This window comes from Dipteris shenzhenensis, chromosome 24, assembly GCF_047967505.1.
Source record: "Dipteris shenzhenensis isolate YYH24624 ecotype China chromosome 24, Dip_SZ_1.0, whole genome shotgun sequence".
Classification (NCBI taxonomy): Eukaryota; Viridiplantae; Streptophyta; class Polypodiopsida; order Gleicheniales; family Dipteridaceae; genus Dipteris; species Dipteris shenzhenensis.
In genome coordinates, this window is record NC_141619.1 from 33599529 (window position 1) to 33620195 (window position 20667).

Below are 20667 nucleotides of genomic sequence, written 5' to 3' on the forward strand. Positions count from 1 at the left end.
TTTGAACCTACTGACATGAAAGACTCGGTGAAACGCAACTTGTAGGCCACTTCATTGATCCTTTTTAAGGATCATGAAAGGACCACAAAAACGTGAAGATATTTTATAGATTTGACCAGTTTGCATTACTTGAGATCTTTTGACAACTTCAAGTAAAACCACTCACCTTCTAAGATAACTCGAGGTGACTGCTTTTGATTAGCATAAATTGTATTCTATCTTGTTTTTCCTAGCAAACTAAAAAATCTCTTATTGTTGTTGCAGCCAATCAGCAACAATGCCAAACTTGACATTCAGCAAGCCAACTACTCATGGGGCTTTAGGTTGGTATCCATACAGCATAAATGAACTCATTCGGGTGGCCGAATGCTTAGCACTATCACAAGCAAACTTAATAGAGGAAGATACTCTTCCCTATTAGACTAACTACAAGAGACATAAGCTCTCAGCATATCTTCCAAAGTCTGATTAACCTCTCAGTCTATCCATCCAATTCAAGGCGATTAGCCAAACGCATGCTAGCCTGAGTTTCCAATTTTGTGAACACGGCCCTCCAAAAATGCCCAGTACACTTAGCATCTCTGACACTAACTATTTCAGCCGGTAAGCCATATGTCCTAAACAACTGTTTCACAAACAGGTAGGCAACTACGTGAGTGAAATATATTCTCTTGTACAATTGAACCGCAACCATTTGGTGAGCGATCCACGATCACCCAAATTGTATCGTGCCCAGGAGACGTTCGTGGCAATCCTACCACAAAATCCATGGAAATACTCTTATCGTATCGTTTGAAATATCTCAAAAGGATGCAACAAGCCACGCAGCTTTATTGAGTTGGCACTGTTGACAAATTTGCACATGTAGTTCGACATCACTCTTAAGCGTAGGCCAAACGAAGGTTCTTTTGCTAGATCCGAAGTTCTCTGAACATCCGGGTTACCAGCACTCAGACTGAAATAACACTCAAACCAAATATGTTGACCACAGTACACAGACCTTACCCTTTCAAAAAAGCAAACCATTCTGAATTAAATACTATAATTTTGCTATCATGAGGGGCATTTCCAGCTTGTACTTCATCCCCCACACATTTGAAGAAATCATCTTCATGATAAAGGTCCATAAGAGAGTCATATAGTTCTGAGTCGATCTTTGTGAAGTAAAAAATGATTCACACTACCGATTCTGTTGAAGTATCAGCTACTTTGTTTGTAGATCCTTTTCGATAAGGATCTCAAAGTTAAACTCTTGCATAAGCTCTGACCACTGGCCTTTCTTGCCGCTTAGGTCACAAGTATAGCAGAAATACTAAACCACAAAAGTAGATCCATACACATCATGTCTTCACTTTTTCAACACGTCAATAATAGCATACAGCTCCTTTTCATGCATTGGTCACTTATATTGTCACTACGTTAGCCCATTCCAGATGGGAAAACGCTGTTTCGCTGGTAGCTATCATCTGAGGCACTTTTCTAAAGTCTTTGAGGTAGCTTTGTGCCCATAACTGTCCCAATTGCAGGCCAGCCAAATCCAAGATTTGCTGCCATGAGTGAAACCAGCCTCAAGGTCAACAAGAGGGCGGTATTAGACAACTAACCAGCCAATGCTTTCACATTAAAATATTAACTTAAACACAGATTGGGAGCTGGAGTGCTCCTGCTCAAGAACAAGGACACAGATTGGCCCCAAACCTTGGCGCCCCTTTTGGTATTTCTTTAATTAAGTGAGAGGTCCTGAATTCCAGGCCACACAAAGGATATATTCTTTCTTACATCGGGGGCATCACATCCCATTAGGCGTTATCAACCCTTGCATAACCTCTGTTGTCCACTGCTCTCACCAATCCTGGCAACAGGCCTCCATTCCTATCTAGAACGCTTGCACACAGCCCAGAACCGTTACTAGTAACCACCCTTGGCCACACAATTCCCCATAGCTGTCACTAGTGACCAATTAGCTACCTATCTCCTCAAAAAGCATACAGGAGCTTTCTCCACTGTTCAGGACTGCCACTACAATAGTTCTCACCCTATGGGCAGCATACATCCTGATACATCAGCCTGTATTTCCAAAAGAGAATTTGCATCACAACACACCAAACACTATTTGAAACTTGGGCGGAGGCAAAAATAGAAATGGTAGGACTCGAACCTGGGATCCTTCAATGGACCTTACCACTAAGCCATCCACATACATCGTAAGCGCTGTAAATAATTTCCTGTGTCGGTCTGACTGTGTGGGGCAGGACGGGCTATTTTCAGCCTGGACAAGCGCCGCCAAGCTTCTTCGTCCGAGTGCTTGTTTGTGAATTCAGCCTTAGGCATTCGTGTGGAGTCGAGAACTATGCTCCATCAACTAGAAGAGCACTGCCTTAGTTAGTATGGGTGTATTTTTGGTAACCTGATCGATACAGCTTGGAGCTGTAACAACAATTACCACATAAAACCAGTTCAAATATGAACACTCCACAATGCCCTTGCTCTTGTGCTAGATAAAATCAACCTCTAGATGAGCTACAGTGGTCTGGGACGCCATATATTGCAATCTGGCTGGGGATAACCTTACCAAAGTTTATTAGTTAAGATCAGGGTTACCAGTAGCAGATCCTGAATAATCTTCATACAGAATCTAACAATGATGTAAACATTTGCACAAAGAATGAACAGACACACAAATAGTAGAATTCAAACTAGCACGCATTCATTAGAATAAATCAATAAACCATTACTTGACTTCAACGTTTTTCAAAAAATGATGTGATTGTGTACCTTCCTGCCTCCATTCAGCTGCCTCCTCACAATCTGAGCCAAGGTGAACTGCGAAACAGTGAACCACAATTCAGAAGGCCGGGGCAAGGGCGAGCAACACATGCACTGTACGCGCTCTAAAGATCAACAATGCATTTTGGAATCACATATTTTTTCACATATTTACAGACAGGTGAAATTCCCCATATTCATGAGAAGTCGACAGGTATAAAGTAGACTCTCTCTCTCTCTCTCTCTCTCTCTCTCTCTCTCATGTCTCTCTCTCTCTCACATGAGTCATGTTGTTGTGTGCGTGTGTTTGATCCCTGATCGTCGTCTGATGAAACGTTTCAGCTCCTAATTTGTATCCTTATCTCTATCTATTTCTCAAACCTAAACTGCTCAGCGTTAAGGTTAACAGACCTGAACGGGAGCATCAGGTTCTCGGAGTGCAACACCACGTTGCGTAGACTGCGTCACAGAAAGAGCAACTGCAGTCGATGTACCACTTGACGTCCCCTCTGAAGAGCCACCCTGCACCTCTGATGGAGGCTCACGCTTCTGCACTCTTTTGCGACGATTACTTGGAGTTTTCAAATATTTCCAAGTACACACTAAAGCGATAGCAAATCCAGCCACTGCTCCTATGGAGCTTGCATGCTGCAAAAGTCCGAATAGATGGCAAATTAAAAACTTCACCACAGATAACCATCACCAAAGATGAATTACACATAGCGAAGGATAATAAGTTGGGCCACACTCTTCCTCCAAGCTGTCAGGCAAAATACTCAATTCTGAACGGAGCCTACTCTTTTGCCAGAGAGACTGAATTATCACAAATGGCCGGGAACAGCAGCATTCAACGATTCAATGACCTAATTATGGAATAACTTTTGCTCGAAATGCCGTACAGTGGCGTGCATGTTTTTCTTTCACCGCAGCATACAGGTCTAGAGAAGGCATATTCAAAAGGTGCGAAAATTCCTCGAAACACTACTGCCGCTGATTATAAAAAAGAACCTATGTCGTTAAGCTAAAGTTTCGCCGTCTGAAAAGCTCAGAGGCCAAGGTCAACGAATCAAACTCGGAAGATGCTTCCATCAAATCCAACGAAATTAAGCAATGAAAACGAGGTGATTACCCGTGGATCGAACAAGAAAGCGATTACATGGGAGACTCGGTGGGAAAGCGAGGAGCCAAGCCCACGGATAAGCTGCAGGAGTTCCTCTTTGAAAGACTCCTCGCCCATGCCGGAGGGGCAGCCAAGACGAGAGAGGGCCTCAAGGGGATCGACAAAAGGGGAATTCGAGGGGAGTGCTACAATCTGGACAGATCGTCGAGCTTAAATCAATGGCGAATGGAAGGGATGATAGATTGAAAGCAGATGGAACGGAAATTGGCTATGGCGGATGGGCTTATCAAGAGGGAGAGGATAGAGGCTATGGTAGGGGTAGGGGAAGGGGAAGGGGAAGGGGAAGGGGACAAAGCAGGGGAACGAGTTGTTGGACGCTTGGGTTTTACACAACTCCTCCCCACTTTGCACCTACGTGGCACCTCTGTATTCTCACGCACTCGCCCCTTGTGTTCGTGCCGCACGCACACGCATTCGTGTGTGTCCCCCTGATTGTTCTCATTTGTAATGTTGTGTGTGTGCGCGCTCGCGAAGGGGGGGTGTCCATGTGTGTGTATGTGTGTGTCCCTGTGTGCTTTATGTGAGTGAATGTGTGCAATCATGTGTGTGTGCGTGTGCACATTTACATATATGCGTGCGTGTATGCAATTGTGTGTTTTGCCTTACAAATCCTAACCTACTTCACTATGGACAAATTTCATTTCACACAAAATGTTTAAGTAAACCATATGCTACTAGTAGCCCATTCACAAATCACAAGTGAGAGTAATCCATTCCTCTTCAACTTCTTATGATAAATTGCTAACGTGAGAATCAACTTAAATAATAATGGGAATCATTCATTAACATCAAGCTCCTTTTCACAAAATGCAAAGGTGGAATAGTTGGATATAATCCGTCATAGAGTGAACCCAAAAGTTACCAACACCATTTCCTCAATCCATCAAATCATGCCAAAGATTTTATCATGCAAATCCGATGGAGAGGTATGCCGACTCACCTGGCACCATCACAACCAAATGAAAGTTAGAACAATTCATTTAAGCTGTGAAAGCCAGGCTTCAATGCCGGCACACAATTGTTATCCTTGTCACTCTATCTAAACTTGGCACTCTTACACACAAAATCATAGAATTCTCCCATAAATCATCAACCGATAACAGCACAAGCTAATAAATACAAGGAAAAATCCAAAGTAAATTTTAAAAAAAACATATCATAAGCTTCTCTCAAGATCAAAAGCATCTCCAAATTGAAGCGTGGCATCACCTAGTAAGGGTCATGTAAATTAGAAAGTCTAACATATTCCAAGCTTCTTCAAGTTTGTATTCCTAATGTATGGAATAGCAACGCGAGGAACAAACTAGCCCATGAAGTGGATAATGCCCCAAGTGACCATGAAGTCTAGTCACGTTCATGGATCCAAAGCTCTAGGTAGACGTACAGTCACGAACCAATGCTCTCTATCTTCTAACTCATAATAATCATCATCCCGATCCCTCAAAATAATGCTAAAGAGAACCCAATGTAGTGTTGCGTGCTCAAGTGCTCCTTATCATCACAATTGAAGATATAAGTGCAAATTTGTACATATGCCGGCTCAAAAAAATATAATTGCTTTCCAAGCTCAACTACCAAAATGGACTTGAAATGATAACTATACAATAAGAGCTGTAAAGAATAGCTAGCATCAATCTTGGGTCCACAGTCTTGGGTCCAAAGCGTCAAGCAAGTCTCCAAAGCCTTATGCATGTAAAGGTCTGCATCCCACATCACAAGTTCAAATATGTCCATTACATGTTTGTAGAAGAGGCTGGGAGAAGAGTCTCCTACAAATCGTAACGAGTTTATAGTTGAGGCTTTAACCAAAATGATGGTAGCTCCATCTGACCACCACTTAAGCCAAAACAACTTCAAGATTCTCCAACCTTGAATGAGCCAAGGTGCCATCCAAGGTTCCAATCTCTAATACCGTCTGGATAGGACACGACTGCTAGCTAACCACAAAATTCCCATACAGACGCATAGGAAAAGAGTGAAGCATTCGAAGGTTATGCCATATAGGAAAAAGAGTGTGATTCACATTTATCAACAATCAGAAGAAACTACCAGACTATGGTCGCATCTCTCTCCCAAATGGTGAGCAACAGGACTAGTCCGTATGCATCCTCAACTCTTCAGGATTGGTGCATTCTAGTCTGTGGTCTAGGACCAATTGTAATCAACGTTATTTTACGGTGTCCTAGTCTAATATCTACCAGTGCACAAGATGAATTGGTTCACAAAATGGAGTCACCCACAACAAAGATTTTGCAAATGGTTTGCTTAACTCATTGTATTTTATTTTTAAAAAAGGTTGTTTTAAAGCTCTCAAGTAAAAGAGTGCATTTGCATGACTTCGCATCCAATTTCTTGCAATGATCATCATGTATGTGGGCATATACTCATACAGAATGCTAGCTATAGTACCATAATCATGCCATGTCAGCTCAATCACAATAGATGCCACTATTTGCAAAATGGCACAATATGGTCATGTCAATTTCAAGTACTTGTTAGATCTCAGGAATCAGAATATGGTAATTGGGATTCCAAAGCTACAGTTTCTTGGAAAAGTTTGTGAAGAATGCTGCTTCAACAAACAAAAGTGAACCAATTTTGGTAGAAGTATCTCTCGTGCATGAGGTATTCTTGATTTGATACATACAAATGTATGGGGTTATGCGGAGACCCATAGCATCAATGGTTCACTTTACTACTTGACTTTCATCGATGACTACAGCAGATATTGTTGGGTCTACTTTCTTAAAGAGAAATCTAAAGTGTTTTCTAGATTTCAAGAATTCAAAGCCATGGTAGAAAACCAGACAGGTAGAAAGATCAAAGTCATGAGATTAGATAGAGGAGGTGAATACATGTCTTCAGCATTCATGAACTTTTGCAGAAGTCACAGCATTTGAAGACAATTCACTTGTGCAGATACTCCTTAGCAGAATGCAAGAGCTAAAAGGAAGAATGGGACTTTAGCAGACAGCACTAGAGCAATGCTTACTGAGAAGCATCTTCCGAATCAGTATTGGACAAAAGCAATAGCCACTGCAAACTGTTTTCTTAATTGGTTTCCTACCAAACCAATACAAGGTATGACACCTTGTGAAGCATTCATTGGACATAAGCCACAAATTGGGCATCTTCGTATATTTGGTTGCATAAATGAAATGATCCTAGATTCAAGAATGAAGGTGTTTCCAAGCTCCTGAAGTGAAGTGGACACCAAAAGCAAGCAATAGTTGCCTCTACAAGTCAATACGGAGTCTCTATCATCGAACGGAATAGGAAAAAGCTCAAAAAACGACTTTTTCTTTGAAAACACTTAACAGGCTCACAAAACCACTTTGCAAAGCTAAACTGACTTTTCCAAAGGTTCCTCCAAGGTCTTTGCACACTTGGATGCAAGTAAAGTCACCCACAAAGCTTCCCACAGAGCTTCTCCTTCTTCCCACAGAGTTGCTGAACTTCAAGCATTCACGCACGCTCAACTAGATCACCCGGGCTCTAATACCAGTTGAGAGTGATCTCAACGGAAGCAAGAACGGAAGAAGGAGAGAGAGAGATAGAGAGCCACAAGTTTTGGTGGGTGCAGAACCACCCTAATCTTCTTTTTCATTCATTTATATATGTGTTTGAGTATTGTACATAACCGGGGTAAAGGCACAATGACCTTTAACCCCCACACTTCCCTTGATCAATGATGGGAGACTAGAGAACTAAAGTGGAAGGGGGCTGCTTGGATGGAAGATAACTTCCTTATCAAGAGGAAGCACATCCAACTAATCAAGAATTATCCCCCTCCCCTCGTGCAAAAGAAATATCACCAGAGGAAAGGTCCATCTCAAACACTCAATTGCTCTTTCTCTTTAATCAACACCTCCACTACTTCATCTAGATCCTTGCAGCATAGTAGGTTGGGGAGGAACCAAATGAAATTGGTCATTTCTCACAAAATCCACTAGGGCATAATCCTTTGGCTTCTGCAAGTAAATGTGTGTCAAGAGAATCAAGTAAGATGAAATGAGTGAATCTAAAATTATATTGGATTGAAGGAACTCCAAATGATCCTGATTCCTAGACACAACATCGTCCCACAACTTGTAGAGGATACAAACTCTACCTCTCCAAAATCAGCCCGGGGAGAGAAAAAGTTCCTTTGAACCAAGCCTAGTGCTAGAGTAAGTAAAATACCTACTTGTAAAAGAGATGAAGAGGTAGGAGCCACATTGTTCCCTCAATCAATGAAGGGAGAGTGGAGAATTGAAGTGGAATGGGGTTGCTTGGATGGAGGACTAGGACCTATAAGAGGATTTGAAGGAACATCATCTTCGGCCTCGTTCAAGGCCCTCCTAATCTCTAGGTGATGGAGGAGCAAAAATTCTAACCACAACCTCAATGCAAGGCAATAGGTGTAGGATGCCCAAAATGGTAGGAGGTGCCCAAGGAACACTCAATCAAGGATGAGGAGGGAATAAAATAGAAGATTTCTTGACAAAATATGAAGAGGGGAGAGGAGAAGAGTGGAGATGAGGAGAGAGGGCTGTGGATCTGATGAGTTGCATGTAGTATCTGTCATTGACTGTAGGCTTTTCTGAATCTTTAGAAAGTTTCAAACTCTGTTCCATGGAAGTGGCTGCAATCTTGCAATCTGCCATATGAAACTTCTTCAGGAGACTGTCAACATACTTGAGCTGACTCATGAATATGCTATCTGAATTTCTCGAGAACTCAATTCCAAGACAATAGTGCATAAGTCCAAGATCTTTCATGTCGAACTCTGCAGATAAGTCTTGTTTTAATTTTTTGATGAAGCTATCCTTGCTTCCTATCACAATCAGATCATCTACATACAAAAGTGCAATAGTAATGTCTTTCCCTTGAACTTTGTAGTAGAGAGTATGATCTGCATTGGACTTCATGTATCCCAGAGCAGCAAAATACTTGTCAATTCTGCTGTACCAACTTTTGGGTGCTTGCTTTAAGCCGTAGAGACTTTTCTTGAGATGGCAAACCTTGTTCTCCTTTCTTGGTTCAACATAACCTACTAGTTGTTGCATGTAGACTTTGTCATCTAGATAACCATTGAGAAATGCATTCTTGACATCGAGTTGATACACATTCCATTTGCTGAGTGTCACTAGTGATATTAAGAACCATATGGAGTCCATCTTTGCTATTGGAGCATAAGTCTCATCATAGTCTTGACCATATTGTTGTGCAAATCCTTTTGCAACTAATCTAGCTTTATATCTCTGAATACTACCATCTAGATTGTACTTCACTTTATATACCCATTTGTTGGCTATGGCCTTCTTGCCTAGTGGAAGGTCGCATAATTTCCAAGTGTTAATTTTATACAAAGCATCCATTTCTTCATTCATAGCAGTTTGCCATTCTGGCTTGTCTACTGCGTCTTCGAAGTACACTGGCTCTTCTGTAGCCATGATGGTAGTCATAAGAGCATAGTTCTTGGTTTCCACCTGAATTTCTTTGCCTTTCTGAGCATATGTCAATTTGGTTGTGGTCTACTTTCCCTAGTAGACTGTCTGAGCTGCTATGGCACTGCTTGGGGTGTTGCTGGCAATTCTTGCTCTTCTTCATCAACCTGTTCTATAGATGACTGTGAAGTCGATGCTTTTATCTCCTGTGTAGGTGAGGTTTTCCATTCTGATTCCTCATCAAAGATTACATCTCTGGAGATAATGACTTTGCGGTTGATGGGATCATACAATTTGTATGCTTTGCTTTCTTCTTTGTAGCCAACCATGATGCATTTGCGTGACTTCGCATCCAATTTTCTGCGATGATCATCATGCATGTGGGCATATGCTATGCAACCAAATATGCGGAGATGCCCAATGCGTGGCTTGTGTCCAGTGAATGCTTCATAAGAAGTCATACCTTGTATTAGTTTGGTAGGAAGCCGATTAAGCAAATAGTTAGCTGTAGCTATTGCTTCTGCCCAATACTGATTTGGAAGATGCTTTTCACTAAGCATTGCTCTAGCACTGTCTGCTAAAGTCCCATTCTTCCTTTCAGCTCTTGCATTCTACTGAGGAGTATCTGCACATGTGAATTGTCTTCGAATGCCATGATTTTTGCAAAAGTTCATGAATGCTGAAGACATGTATTCACCTTCTCTGTCTGATCTCACAACCTTGATCTTTCTACCTATCTGGTTTTCTACCATGGCTTTGAATTCTTGAAATCTGAAAAACACTTCAGATTTCTCTTCCAGAAAGTAGACCCAATAATATCTGCTATAGTCATCGATGAAGGTCAAGTAGTAAAGTGAACCATTGATGCTACGGGTCTAGGCATAACCCCATACATCTGTATGAATCAAATCAAGAATACCTCGTGCATGAGAGGTACTTCTAACAAAGCCTGGTTCGCTTTTGTTTGCCGAAACATCATGCTTTGCAAACCTTTCCAAGAAACTGTAGCTTCGGAATCCTAGTTGCCATATTCTACTTCCTAAGATCTAACAAGTACTTGAAGTTGACATGACCATATCTCTTGTGCCATTTTGCAGATAGTGGCATCTGTTGCATTTGAGCTGACATGGCATGCTTATCTAGTACTGTAGCTAGCATTCTGTATAAGCATCCTTCCTTGACACCTTTTGTGACTAGCTGACATCTTTTAGATTTGTCTCTGATAGTGCATTCATCACCGTCAAAGATGACTTTGTAATTGTGTTCCGTCATTTGACCTACTGATAATAGGTTCTTGCTGAGCTTCGAAACATAGAGCACATCTTTGACTAATCCTTTTGTACTAGTGAAATTGTTCATAGGGATAACACCTGTCCCTTGAACTGGATTCGATGTATTTTCTACTGTGTAGATGACATTTTTTTGTCCTTCTAATGGCTTCATTTCTGTGAACCATTCCTGATGATTTGTCATATGAGATGATGCACCGCTATCTCGATGTACAGGCGATGTACCAAGGATCCTGTTCTGCTTGGTCGAGTTGATAGTTGAAATCCTCTTTGGGATTGAAATCAGTGTCTAGGTGCATTGTATCAGTCTGATGCAATTCCTCACTTGCAAGAAACATATTTCCATGTTCATTTGCAAAATGACTGTGACTACAATGTCCACCACGATGATTTCCTCTTCCTCAGGAATTCCCTCGATTACTGCTGGATTGATCGCCTTGGTCGTACTGCTTCTTGCGGCAATATCTTTCATAGTGTCCAAACTTGTGACAGTAGTTGCACTGAATGTTTGACACATTGGTGGATGCATTCCCTCGTCCTTGGAATCTTCCTCGATTGGAATGATTTCCTCTTTGCTGATTTTGATGTTGCTAAGGATGATGCTGATGCTGATTCTGACTTTGATTTTGTTGATGATGACCACTTTTCTGATATGATCTACCTCTGTTTCTGCCTTTGCCTCTGCTTTTGTCTGAAGCTGTGAATGCCCGATCATTAGAATGACCTTTACGTGCTTGAATGGCCTGATTCCTGAGTTCTTCACCAAGTAGAACTAACTGAAGTTCTTCCAGTGTTGGAATTTGTCGTTGTGGATGGCAATACTCTGGACTAGATTCTCATATCCTTCTCCTAGTCCATTCAGGATTACTTGAACCATTTCTATGGGATTCATAGTCTCTCCTGCTGCTGCAAGTTGATTGTTGTAGTCTTTGATGTAGAGTACATAAGCATGACCGGTTTCACTGCTATTGCAGAAACTCTGGTTGATCTGGTTTCTCAAGGTGAGAATCCTGGATGTGTTCTTGGACTCGTAGAGAGCTGCGAACATATCCCTTCTTTTGATGTCTTGACTATGTTGAGCTATCCTAGCATGACATCTTGCACATTCTGCTTGATCAGGTGATATGCATACTTGTCTTTCTTATCCCATTCTGCTTGAGCTTGGGCAATGGCAGGATCTGCTACTGGTGCGGAAACTGTTTGTGTAGATGTAGATCCCATTGTAGATTCCGTTGCTGGTGCTGTGACAACAGATGGAGTAGAGCTACTAGTGGCTGGATTGTCCAATGATCTAGGTGTAGACCCATCGACATACTCCCATTTGTCTTGAAGCACAAGAATGGTCTCCATTCGGTATTTCCATGTACCATAATTGGAGTTTTCTAACTTAGCAAATGCCTCCAAATTGAGGTTGCTAGTCGACATGGTGCAAAAAATGTACTCAAAAAATGTCGTGAAAATCTCTGTATGAATCAACTGCAAATACACTGAAGATGCCAAGTGAAATCTCTGTACCGTCGGTGAAGATAGAACTGCAGTATATAAAATATGATCTGTGTTACAAGGCTTGTGGCAATGATGCCTGGAATAGCCAAGAGGATTTACAAGGCTGAAAATGATGTGCACGATGCCGTGAGATAGCTGAATAGGCTTTACAATGGTGGCATGTTTGTGTGAAATCAAATGCTATCTGCCCACTGAATCAATCTGCAATGCCTCTAAACTCTGAAGTCTGCTCACTGAACTGATGAACATAAGGTTTCAGGTAATGTAATGATGTGAAATCGGATGTCAGCGTATGGACTGAGTAGGTACTAGTCGGGAATTTCGGGCATGGCTTAGATTGGCAACTTGGGGAAATTCAAAGCGTCCCCTCTATGGCGATCTAGTCTACTCTGATATAGATCTAAACCAACCGTCAATCGATGAAAGAACAGCAAATAATTCCTTTTCTTTTGTTCTTTTTAAGTGCTAGGTCAGATGCATCAATGTAGAGGCAAATGTGTGTGAAGGAAGTGCTTTTGTCGGCGAGGCTCAAATGTGAGTGTAACTTGCACCAAAATGTGTGATGATGTGACGAGCGTGTAGAGCACAAAAAAACGAGCGACTTTTCTTTTTAGAGCGCCCTCAAATTCTTCCTAGATCAAGAGATATGACTTGATGTAGGTGGAGGGGCAAAAGGAGTGCAAATGTGCTCAATGATGATGTGTCACTGTGAGTCACATGCAGTGATGATGTGGCACTATGCCTAGCAAGAGGTGTGCCAGTGAAGCTCTATGTTGAGGTGGTAGGAGTGTGCACATGCAGTGTGTGCACAGTGTGCCTGGCAAGGGACTGTGCCTGCAGAGGGTCAGTGCTGACTGGACTGCTGAAGTGGCAGTGCTGAGGTGGCATAGATGATGTCAGCAAGGTGACATGGCATTGATGATGTGGCACTGATGACATGTCTACTGATGTGGCACAAGTGATGTGGCTGATGATGTGGTAGGTGACGTGTCTACCTACGTGGACTGATGATGTGGCAGCTGAGCTAGGTGGTGACATGGTTGATGACATGGTAGGTGATGTGTCTGCCTACGTGGCACTGATGACATGGCAATTGAGTTGGCATGGTGATGTGGCAGATGAGATGATGTGGCAATTGGAGATAAGGGTGCCACGTGGTAGAAATATGACCAGTGAACAAACCCAGGGTCAATCGACCTAACCCTGGTCAGGGCCTATCTACCACGTGTCAATACACAGACCAACCCTATTTGCTTGGTAGCTTGGGTTACGGTACATGGGTTACCTTAACCAAATAAGGTGATGTGGCACCTTGATGGCCAAACCTGACCCTGAGGATAAGACCTTAGCACGTGTCGCTTCGTGGTCTGCCGAAGTCTTTGGAAGATTCACTGGAATCTATGTGGATTCCATTACCGTCGGGTGTCTCTCTATCGGGCGCAGCCTGTGGAGCTTGCTGGTGATCGAATGGTTGCAAGAAGAGGCTGGTCGTTGGAGTTAGAAAGTCGCAGGTGAGGCTTTTGGAGCTCAGGGGGGTCACTATGTATAAACCCTCTATATCAAGTGCGTTCAAGGCCTATATTTAAAATCCCTTATCTGTAAATTTTTTCATTAATAAAATGTACCCCTTTTCTATACAAATCTGTAAATTTTTTCCAAAACTATTTTAAATAGTCCCTTATGTATATTTATTTCTGTAAATTTTAGGAATAAAAAATATCCTTCTGTTGAACTCACATGATAGGGTTACATATGATAAGTGACCCCCCCGAGTTTTGGAGCGAACATTCGTGGGCTAGCTATAAGGTCACTGGAGCCATGGGAGATGCAAGGTAGTCACTGGTCATCGTCGAAGATGTAGATGCTGTCACGGAGGAGCTTTCAAGAGCCTGCCGATCGTCCGTGTCGATGGAAGGAGTCATCAATGGACTGGAGCTGTGGCATATGTGTTGGGTTGTGGAAGCCGCTTGGTGGAGGTTGTCTGCTATGGACAATGCAAGCTGTGCTACAGACAGGTGAGTCCCTTGGAGAAGAGATGCAACTGGCTATTGTAGAGCGTGCATGGAGATGTAGCCTCGTAGAAGCTTGCTGAAGGTCACGGAAGAGCTTGCCCGAACGGTTCGAGTTGAGGTCTTATTGGAGAGGTTAATGAGCCATTGCAGGTCACGGGCGTGGAAGGAGCTTGGGTTGCGCCTCAGGAGCCGCGATTGCTTGAAGGTGGTTGATGAAGCTACTGAGCCAGGGATGGAGTCATTGCGTTGGGCTGCTATAGGAGCTTGGAGAGCGTTGACATAGGAGCGACTGTCGTTGTAGGCTATATGGAGCTTCGTTAGAGACTACATTTGGAGGTCAAGGCACCTTTTGTCGAGTCTACTGTTGCAGTCATTAGGCTTGCTACTACTGCTCTTTAGTTGCCGCGGTCGTAGCTTGGTGCCAACTTGAGGTTGTTGTCTAAGAGCATCTTGCAGCAAGCGTAGAAGCTTTGTGAGCAGGGAGTCTTTTGTTGGAGAGAGGCTAGAGTAGGAGATGCAAATGGTACATCTATAGATCCACAAGCTTGTGGCAGCACATGGAGAGGACATCGATGCTCTTGTTGAAAATCTCAAAGCTCTCTCTCTTGGAAAACTATCACAGATCTCTCTCACAAAAAATAGATCTCTAAAGGGAATGAACTCTCTCTTTCACAGTCTCTCTCAACGGAAGAGATGTCTCTCACTATGAAGAACCACTCACTCTCATGGAAGAATGAACAGAAATTCCTCTCAAATGGATGGAAATTCCTCTCAACAAAAGTGAAGGGAAGGATCTCACAATCACTCAAGAGAACTCTCAATCTCACAATCTCTCAATCAATCTCAAGAATCACAATGACTCAGTGAAAGGCAAGGGAGTTCTGATACCATGACAAAATATGAAGAGGGGAGAGGAGAAGAGTGGAGATGAGGAGAGAGGGCACAGCTAGAGAGCACACCACAAATGACTAACTGTACACTAGATTTAGTTGAAAAAATAGAATATCTACAAACCCTTTTAGGGTTAGGGTTAGGGGATCTAACCCTTTCCTTTATAGCACTCTACAAGGTTAGTGCTATGCACATATGATCACGTGATGGTGCTATGCACACATGATCACATGATGTTGAGCGTGAACTCTCAACATTTCTTAGGCCTTTTCTTCTTCTTTGGGCAATCTCTAGCAAAATTCTTAAAGGTCTTGCATATCCAACACTGATCATACTTGCCTATAGTCTTAACTCTTTGTTGCAAAAGAGAGCCATCAAAATTCTAGAGCCTGATGTGGTCATGAAAATTATTAGGGTCTAGGATAGTGACCCTCACTCTAGGAACCCCATCCAATTTGATTGCTTCTATTGCGAAAGAGGGTAAACCAAGGAGGGGAGATCTCAATGACAAGTACAAAGGTAGCTCCAATGGTGAATGCCTAGGAGTCCATGGTACATTGTTCATCAAATTTCTAGGTCTACCTCGAAGTTCTCTACCTTTTCTCCTCTATAGAGTCAAATCCTAGAAATAAGGGCTTCAAGAAGATCATCCTAGAACCAAGTGCTAAGGGGCTAGCCTTGAACATTGTGCTCTTGACTCCATGAGAGTCAAAGGCCACATGAAAGAAACCTCATCCCATTAATTAAAAATATTAACAAGGCATGGGGTGAGATTTAAAGGTAAGACTACAAGCATCCTATGATCTAAAAGGGTGGGAACCATGTATGCATGCAAAGAAAGTGATGGATCTCTCAAACTTGACATCCTTTTGTACTTGCAGCAAGTCATCCTTTGAAAAAGTGCACACACTCGCAACCAATGGAATGGCAAAGGATTGACTGAATAAGTCACCATTCATCAATTGCAAGTGGAAGACTAATTCAAACAATTGAAAATTTTATCCGTCACTTGGAGAAGGTTGAAGGGAGAGGCTAGGGCAGTAGAGGCTGAAGGAAGGCTAAGGAAGAGGGGAGGGGAAGGGTTGAGAGATTGAGAAGGGGAGAGGGAGGGGCTATGAAGGAGATAGAGGTTGAGAGGGGCTAAGGGGGATTAAGGCTAGCTATGGGGGGTAGAGAGGGAGGAGCAGGAATTGCAAGAGAAGGCATGGTATTGTAGGATTGGAAAAGCAAATATAGGTGGTGGAAGGGTAGTTGCTAGGGGAGGAGGAGGTGGAAGAAGAGGCTGTGGGTGTGTAGAGCAATTGTGAGTGGAGCATTGTAGCTAATTGTGGGGGAGTTGGAGAATAGTTGTGGGTGGGAGAAAAATAGGTGCAAGGGGACGGAGAACTGCACGATGAGCAAAGCAGGTGATGAGTTGGTAAATTTAGTATATGGGAAAAAGAGGAAGGATAGTGAGGTAGCTAGGGGGCACGGAGGGAGAAAGCACAATGGGGAGGAGTTGAGCAATGAAAAACCTTGAACTTACAATGTCCATAGTTGTTATCATCCAATTTTGCTATTCTGATCCAAGAATATTATGTCATCATGTCATTTTGCAACGTTCAATCAACTTGATATCAAATTAGTGATTGCAAGCATGTGAGTATCAAAGGGCAATGCTTTGTACTGAATAAGTGAAGCTTGTGAAGATATAATGAAAGTTGATAAAAAGCATAAACTATTCCAAACACGACCAAAGAAAGCTACAAGGGTTATGCTTTTGCAAACTATGCCACAAGTGAAGCTTGTGAAGATATAATAAAAATTTATAAAAGGCCAAGATATAGCACAAACTATTCCAAATACTACGAGAGACTACTACAAGGGTTATGCTTCTACAAACTATGCTAAAAATAGATAAAAAATGGATTTAAAAGTATGGCATTTGATATTTGAAGTTGTCAATGAAACTTGCACTCAAATCTAGTACAAAATGAGCAAGCTATGACTTGATTTGCTCAAAAAATAGTGCTAAGAGATGCATTGAGAGCTACAAGTAATGATATTTTAGTTCGTAGCCAAAATGAAGAAGAACACAAGCAACATCTTGTTCAAGTGATGGAATCACTTTGTGAGAACCAACTCTTCTTGAATATAAAAAGAGTGAGTTCTTTAAGAAGGAAATAGAATATTTAGGCCATGTCATCAATGAACATGGAATTCAGGTTGATCCGGCCAAGGTGAAAGTTATAAAGGAATGGTCTGTCCCCACAAATGTACATGAACTAATATCTTTCCTTGGTTTATCTAGCTATTATAGGAGGTTCATCTTGAATTTTTATAAGATTGCATCACTACTTACAAATCTTCTTAAGAAGAAATCAATGTAACATTGGGGTGATAGATATTCAAGTGCCTTTGAGAATTTGAAGGGTGCTTCAATGTGTAGCACTGTGTTAGTCTTTTTGGACTTTGACAAGCCTCTCTTTGTCATATGTACAGATGCTAGTGGTACATCCATTGGAGCTATACTAATGCAAGAGGGACATCCCATAGCCTTTAAAAGTCAGAAACTTCAAAGTGTTGAACTTAAGTATAGCACGTATGAGAAGGAACTATTAGCCATAGTTCATGCTTCAAAGTTATGGAGACATTATGTTTATGGATCGACTCCAAGGTTAAGACAGATCATCAAAGTATTAAGCATTTGTTTTCTCAACTAATAGTTTCACCCTGGCAAATCAAGTGGGTGGAATATATTTAAGGGTTTGGACAACCTGAGTTAGAATATCAACCTAGTAAGGAGAACATAGTTGCAGATGCACTAAGTCATAGACCGAGTGTAAACTATGTCTCCGTATTGAGAGAAGAATCTCTTAGTGCAATGAAGAATTTAAAACTATTTATGATGCATTACTTCAAGGACAAGGTGATTCTTTAGAGGGATATGCAATTCATGTTGGGCACCTTCTTAGAGGATGTTTCATATGTATACCCTCCCACTTTTAGATCCCTAGCTTTTGAAGAGATGCATAGTAGTCCCTATTCTAGACATAGAGGTATTAGAGAAACCATTAATAGGATTGAGAGGTATTTCTATTGGTCAAGACTGAGAAAGGACGTAACTACTTTAGTCCAATAGTGCTTAACTTGTCAAAAAGTTAAGAGTGATCATGGTAAGACACTAGGATTACTTCAACCACCATTACCCATACCTAGTGAAAGATGGGAGCATATTACCTTGGACTTTGTGTCAGGATTTTCAAAGACAAGGACATAAAATGAGAAAATCCTTACCATTGTAGAAAGACTTAGTAAATAGGCCCATTTCATTCCAGGTAAGAAGAACATCATTGCCATAAGAACCGCTAAGTTATTTATTATTAAAGGAATCTTTAGATTACATGAATTACCTAAATCTATCACATCAGACAATGATCCCAAGTTCCAAAGCCAATTTTGGCAAGCTCTATTTGAGAATTAGGAATTAAATTGCAATTCTCCACTATATATCACCCATTGACTGATGACAAAGTAAAATAGCTAACCAAGCTATTATCCAATTGTTATGTAGTTATGTCCATGACAATCCTACCCTATGGGAACTATATTTACCTCTATTAGATATTGTATATAACAACTCAACCCATTCTACTACCAGCAAGGCACCATTTGAGATCATCTATGGCCAAGTCCTTCCCACACTCATTGCACATTTAGGAGATAGGATTTTGGTAGCTGATCAGTTTGCTGAAGATGTGCACGAAGTACTTACATAGGTTAGATCACATAGATAGTGTCCAGCATCACTGCTTAGTACATTTGGGTTGCCTGCTAAAGTCTAGTGAAGGGAGGCTATCAGATTCCCCCAATAGCTACACTGGTAGCTATCTTGTAGAATATCTTTACACCTTGCATGCCATCTATGAGAGCGAGACCTCTAGGTCTAGGGTGACTATCAAAAGGCAAGAGTGTTTCTGGAAGGTTTGGCCTATAGGCATTTTCTACATTTTTAAATTGAGCAAGGGATTTACTAGTTGTATAGACTCCACCCTAATTGTTAGCCCTTGTTCATAGATTTCTTATGCAGTGGCTAGCTTCTCTAGAAACAGGCTAGTTTTTCTTACAACCATTTGTTTCTCTTTCTAATTAATCAATGCCTTTTGGATTGAGAATTTTTATAGCTAATTTTTTAAGCATTAATAGAAGTTATTTTCTTTGGAACAAAAAAGGACGATTTAGAATGCAATAGATTAGTCCAAGAAACCAATTGTCTATTTGTATTTATTGAGGGTATTACAACAAGCAAACATAATACAAAATTATGGTTCCAAGGCTCCAAACAACATGTTGTACTATTTTAAGGTGAAATTCCATGTAAAATTTTATCCTTAATCTAATAGCTCAAACTAGTCTCCTCCAATTGGATAGCCGCCTTGAGGATATGACAACAAGAAAACATAATACAAAATTATGGTTCCAAGTTCCAAACAATGTGTTGTACTATTTAAAGGTGAAATTCCATGTAAAATTTTATCCTTAATCTAGTAGCTCAATCTAATCTCCTCCAAATGGATAGCCACCTTGAATAAGTACATAGTACTACTAAGTGGGCCAGCACGTAGAGGATACAACGAGACTTCACTTGGGGGATGGCCGCATGGTTGAGGGAGTGTTACGATTTCTGATATTTCAGGCAAAGGGCAAGTAGGAGGGCACCCAAACAAATCCTTTGCATTGTTGGGCAGCCCATAGATAGTGTGGAATCATCTCCAAAACCTTGTCTACACACAATGGCAACTTCCTCTACCCACACCTACTCCAAATAAGGGCTAATGGTGGGCAAGCCTCCATGCACCACCATCCCAAAGAAATAGATCTTATGTGACCTTGGCTGGTCCAAAGACACGACTAAAAGTGGATATGACATACTAAGGGACCTCTTTCTCCACCCGATTTGTTCTTTCAATCGGTCCAAGCTACCACCTCTAGCCAAAGATGTTGGCTTTTATGGGTCATGTTTGAGAGGAAGGGCACCTGCTCCACCTTGTTCGAGTGCCCTGCACATATGAACCAAAAACACTCACCTAGATCCCACTGGGTCTCACAAAGAGGTTGAATGTTCGATAACCAAAGGTTCCAATTCACCCCTTCATATCCTACCAAGATTAAATCTTAGTTCAATAGTCCAGTCCTTACACCCAAGCAGCCCACTACTCTTAGCATTTGTCACTTAAGTCCAAAAGCATTGCCTCATGGTCTGCACTATCTAGGCTAAAGAAGGCCTCCAATACCTACTCTCTGTAGAGTCTCCACCAATAGGATCCGAGGGATTGCCACAAAAATTTAATCTTAAGAGGTACCTTGGTCCTTAAAAACTATCCCTAACAATGATGAGTGTATACAGCATTGCGTAGTCCTTCCCACATGCCTCAAGGATTGTTGTGTCGATCTCCACCATCTCAAGTGCATGCCCCCTTAGATGAGAGAATGCATGCCCTCATGACTTTCCTATATAGGAAGGAATCTTCAAGCCCCAAAGGAGCTAGCTGGTCCACTATCTCACTAGGCCCAACCAATGTATGCTTGCTATCCCAATATGTGTCCCTCCTAGT

The 20667-nt window shown here is 41.7% G+C and overlaps 1 protein-coding gene across 1 annotated transcript in view; it reads right to left on the reverse strand.

Annotated features, from left to right (window-relative positions):
- The window catches only part of PEX22 (peroxin 22), a 72515-nt gene extending 68270 nt beyond the window's left edge, over nucleotides 1-4245 (reverse strand). The window contains exons 1-3 of the mRNA XM_087395180.1: nucleotides 3896-4245; nucleotides 3178-3414; nucleotides 2776-2823 (exon numbers count right to left, since the gene is read on the reverse strand). Of these exons, the coding sequence (XP_087251306.1) occupies nucleotides 2776-2823; nucleotides 3178-3414; nucleotides 3896-4003 (393 nt within the window). The 5' untranslated portion in view covers nucleotides 4004-4245. The remainder of the gene's footprint in view (nucleotides 1-2775; nucleotides 2824-3177; nucleotides 3415-3895) is intronic.
- Between the last annotated feature and the right edge of the window lie 16422 nt (nucleotides 4246-20667).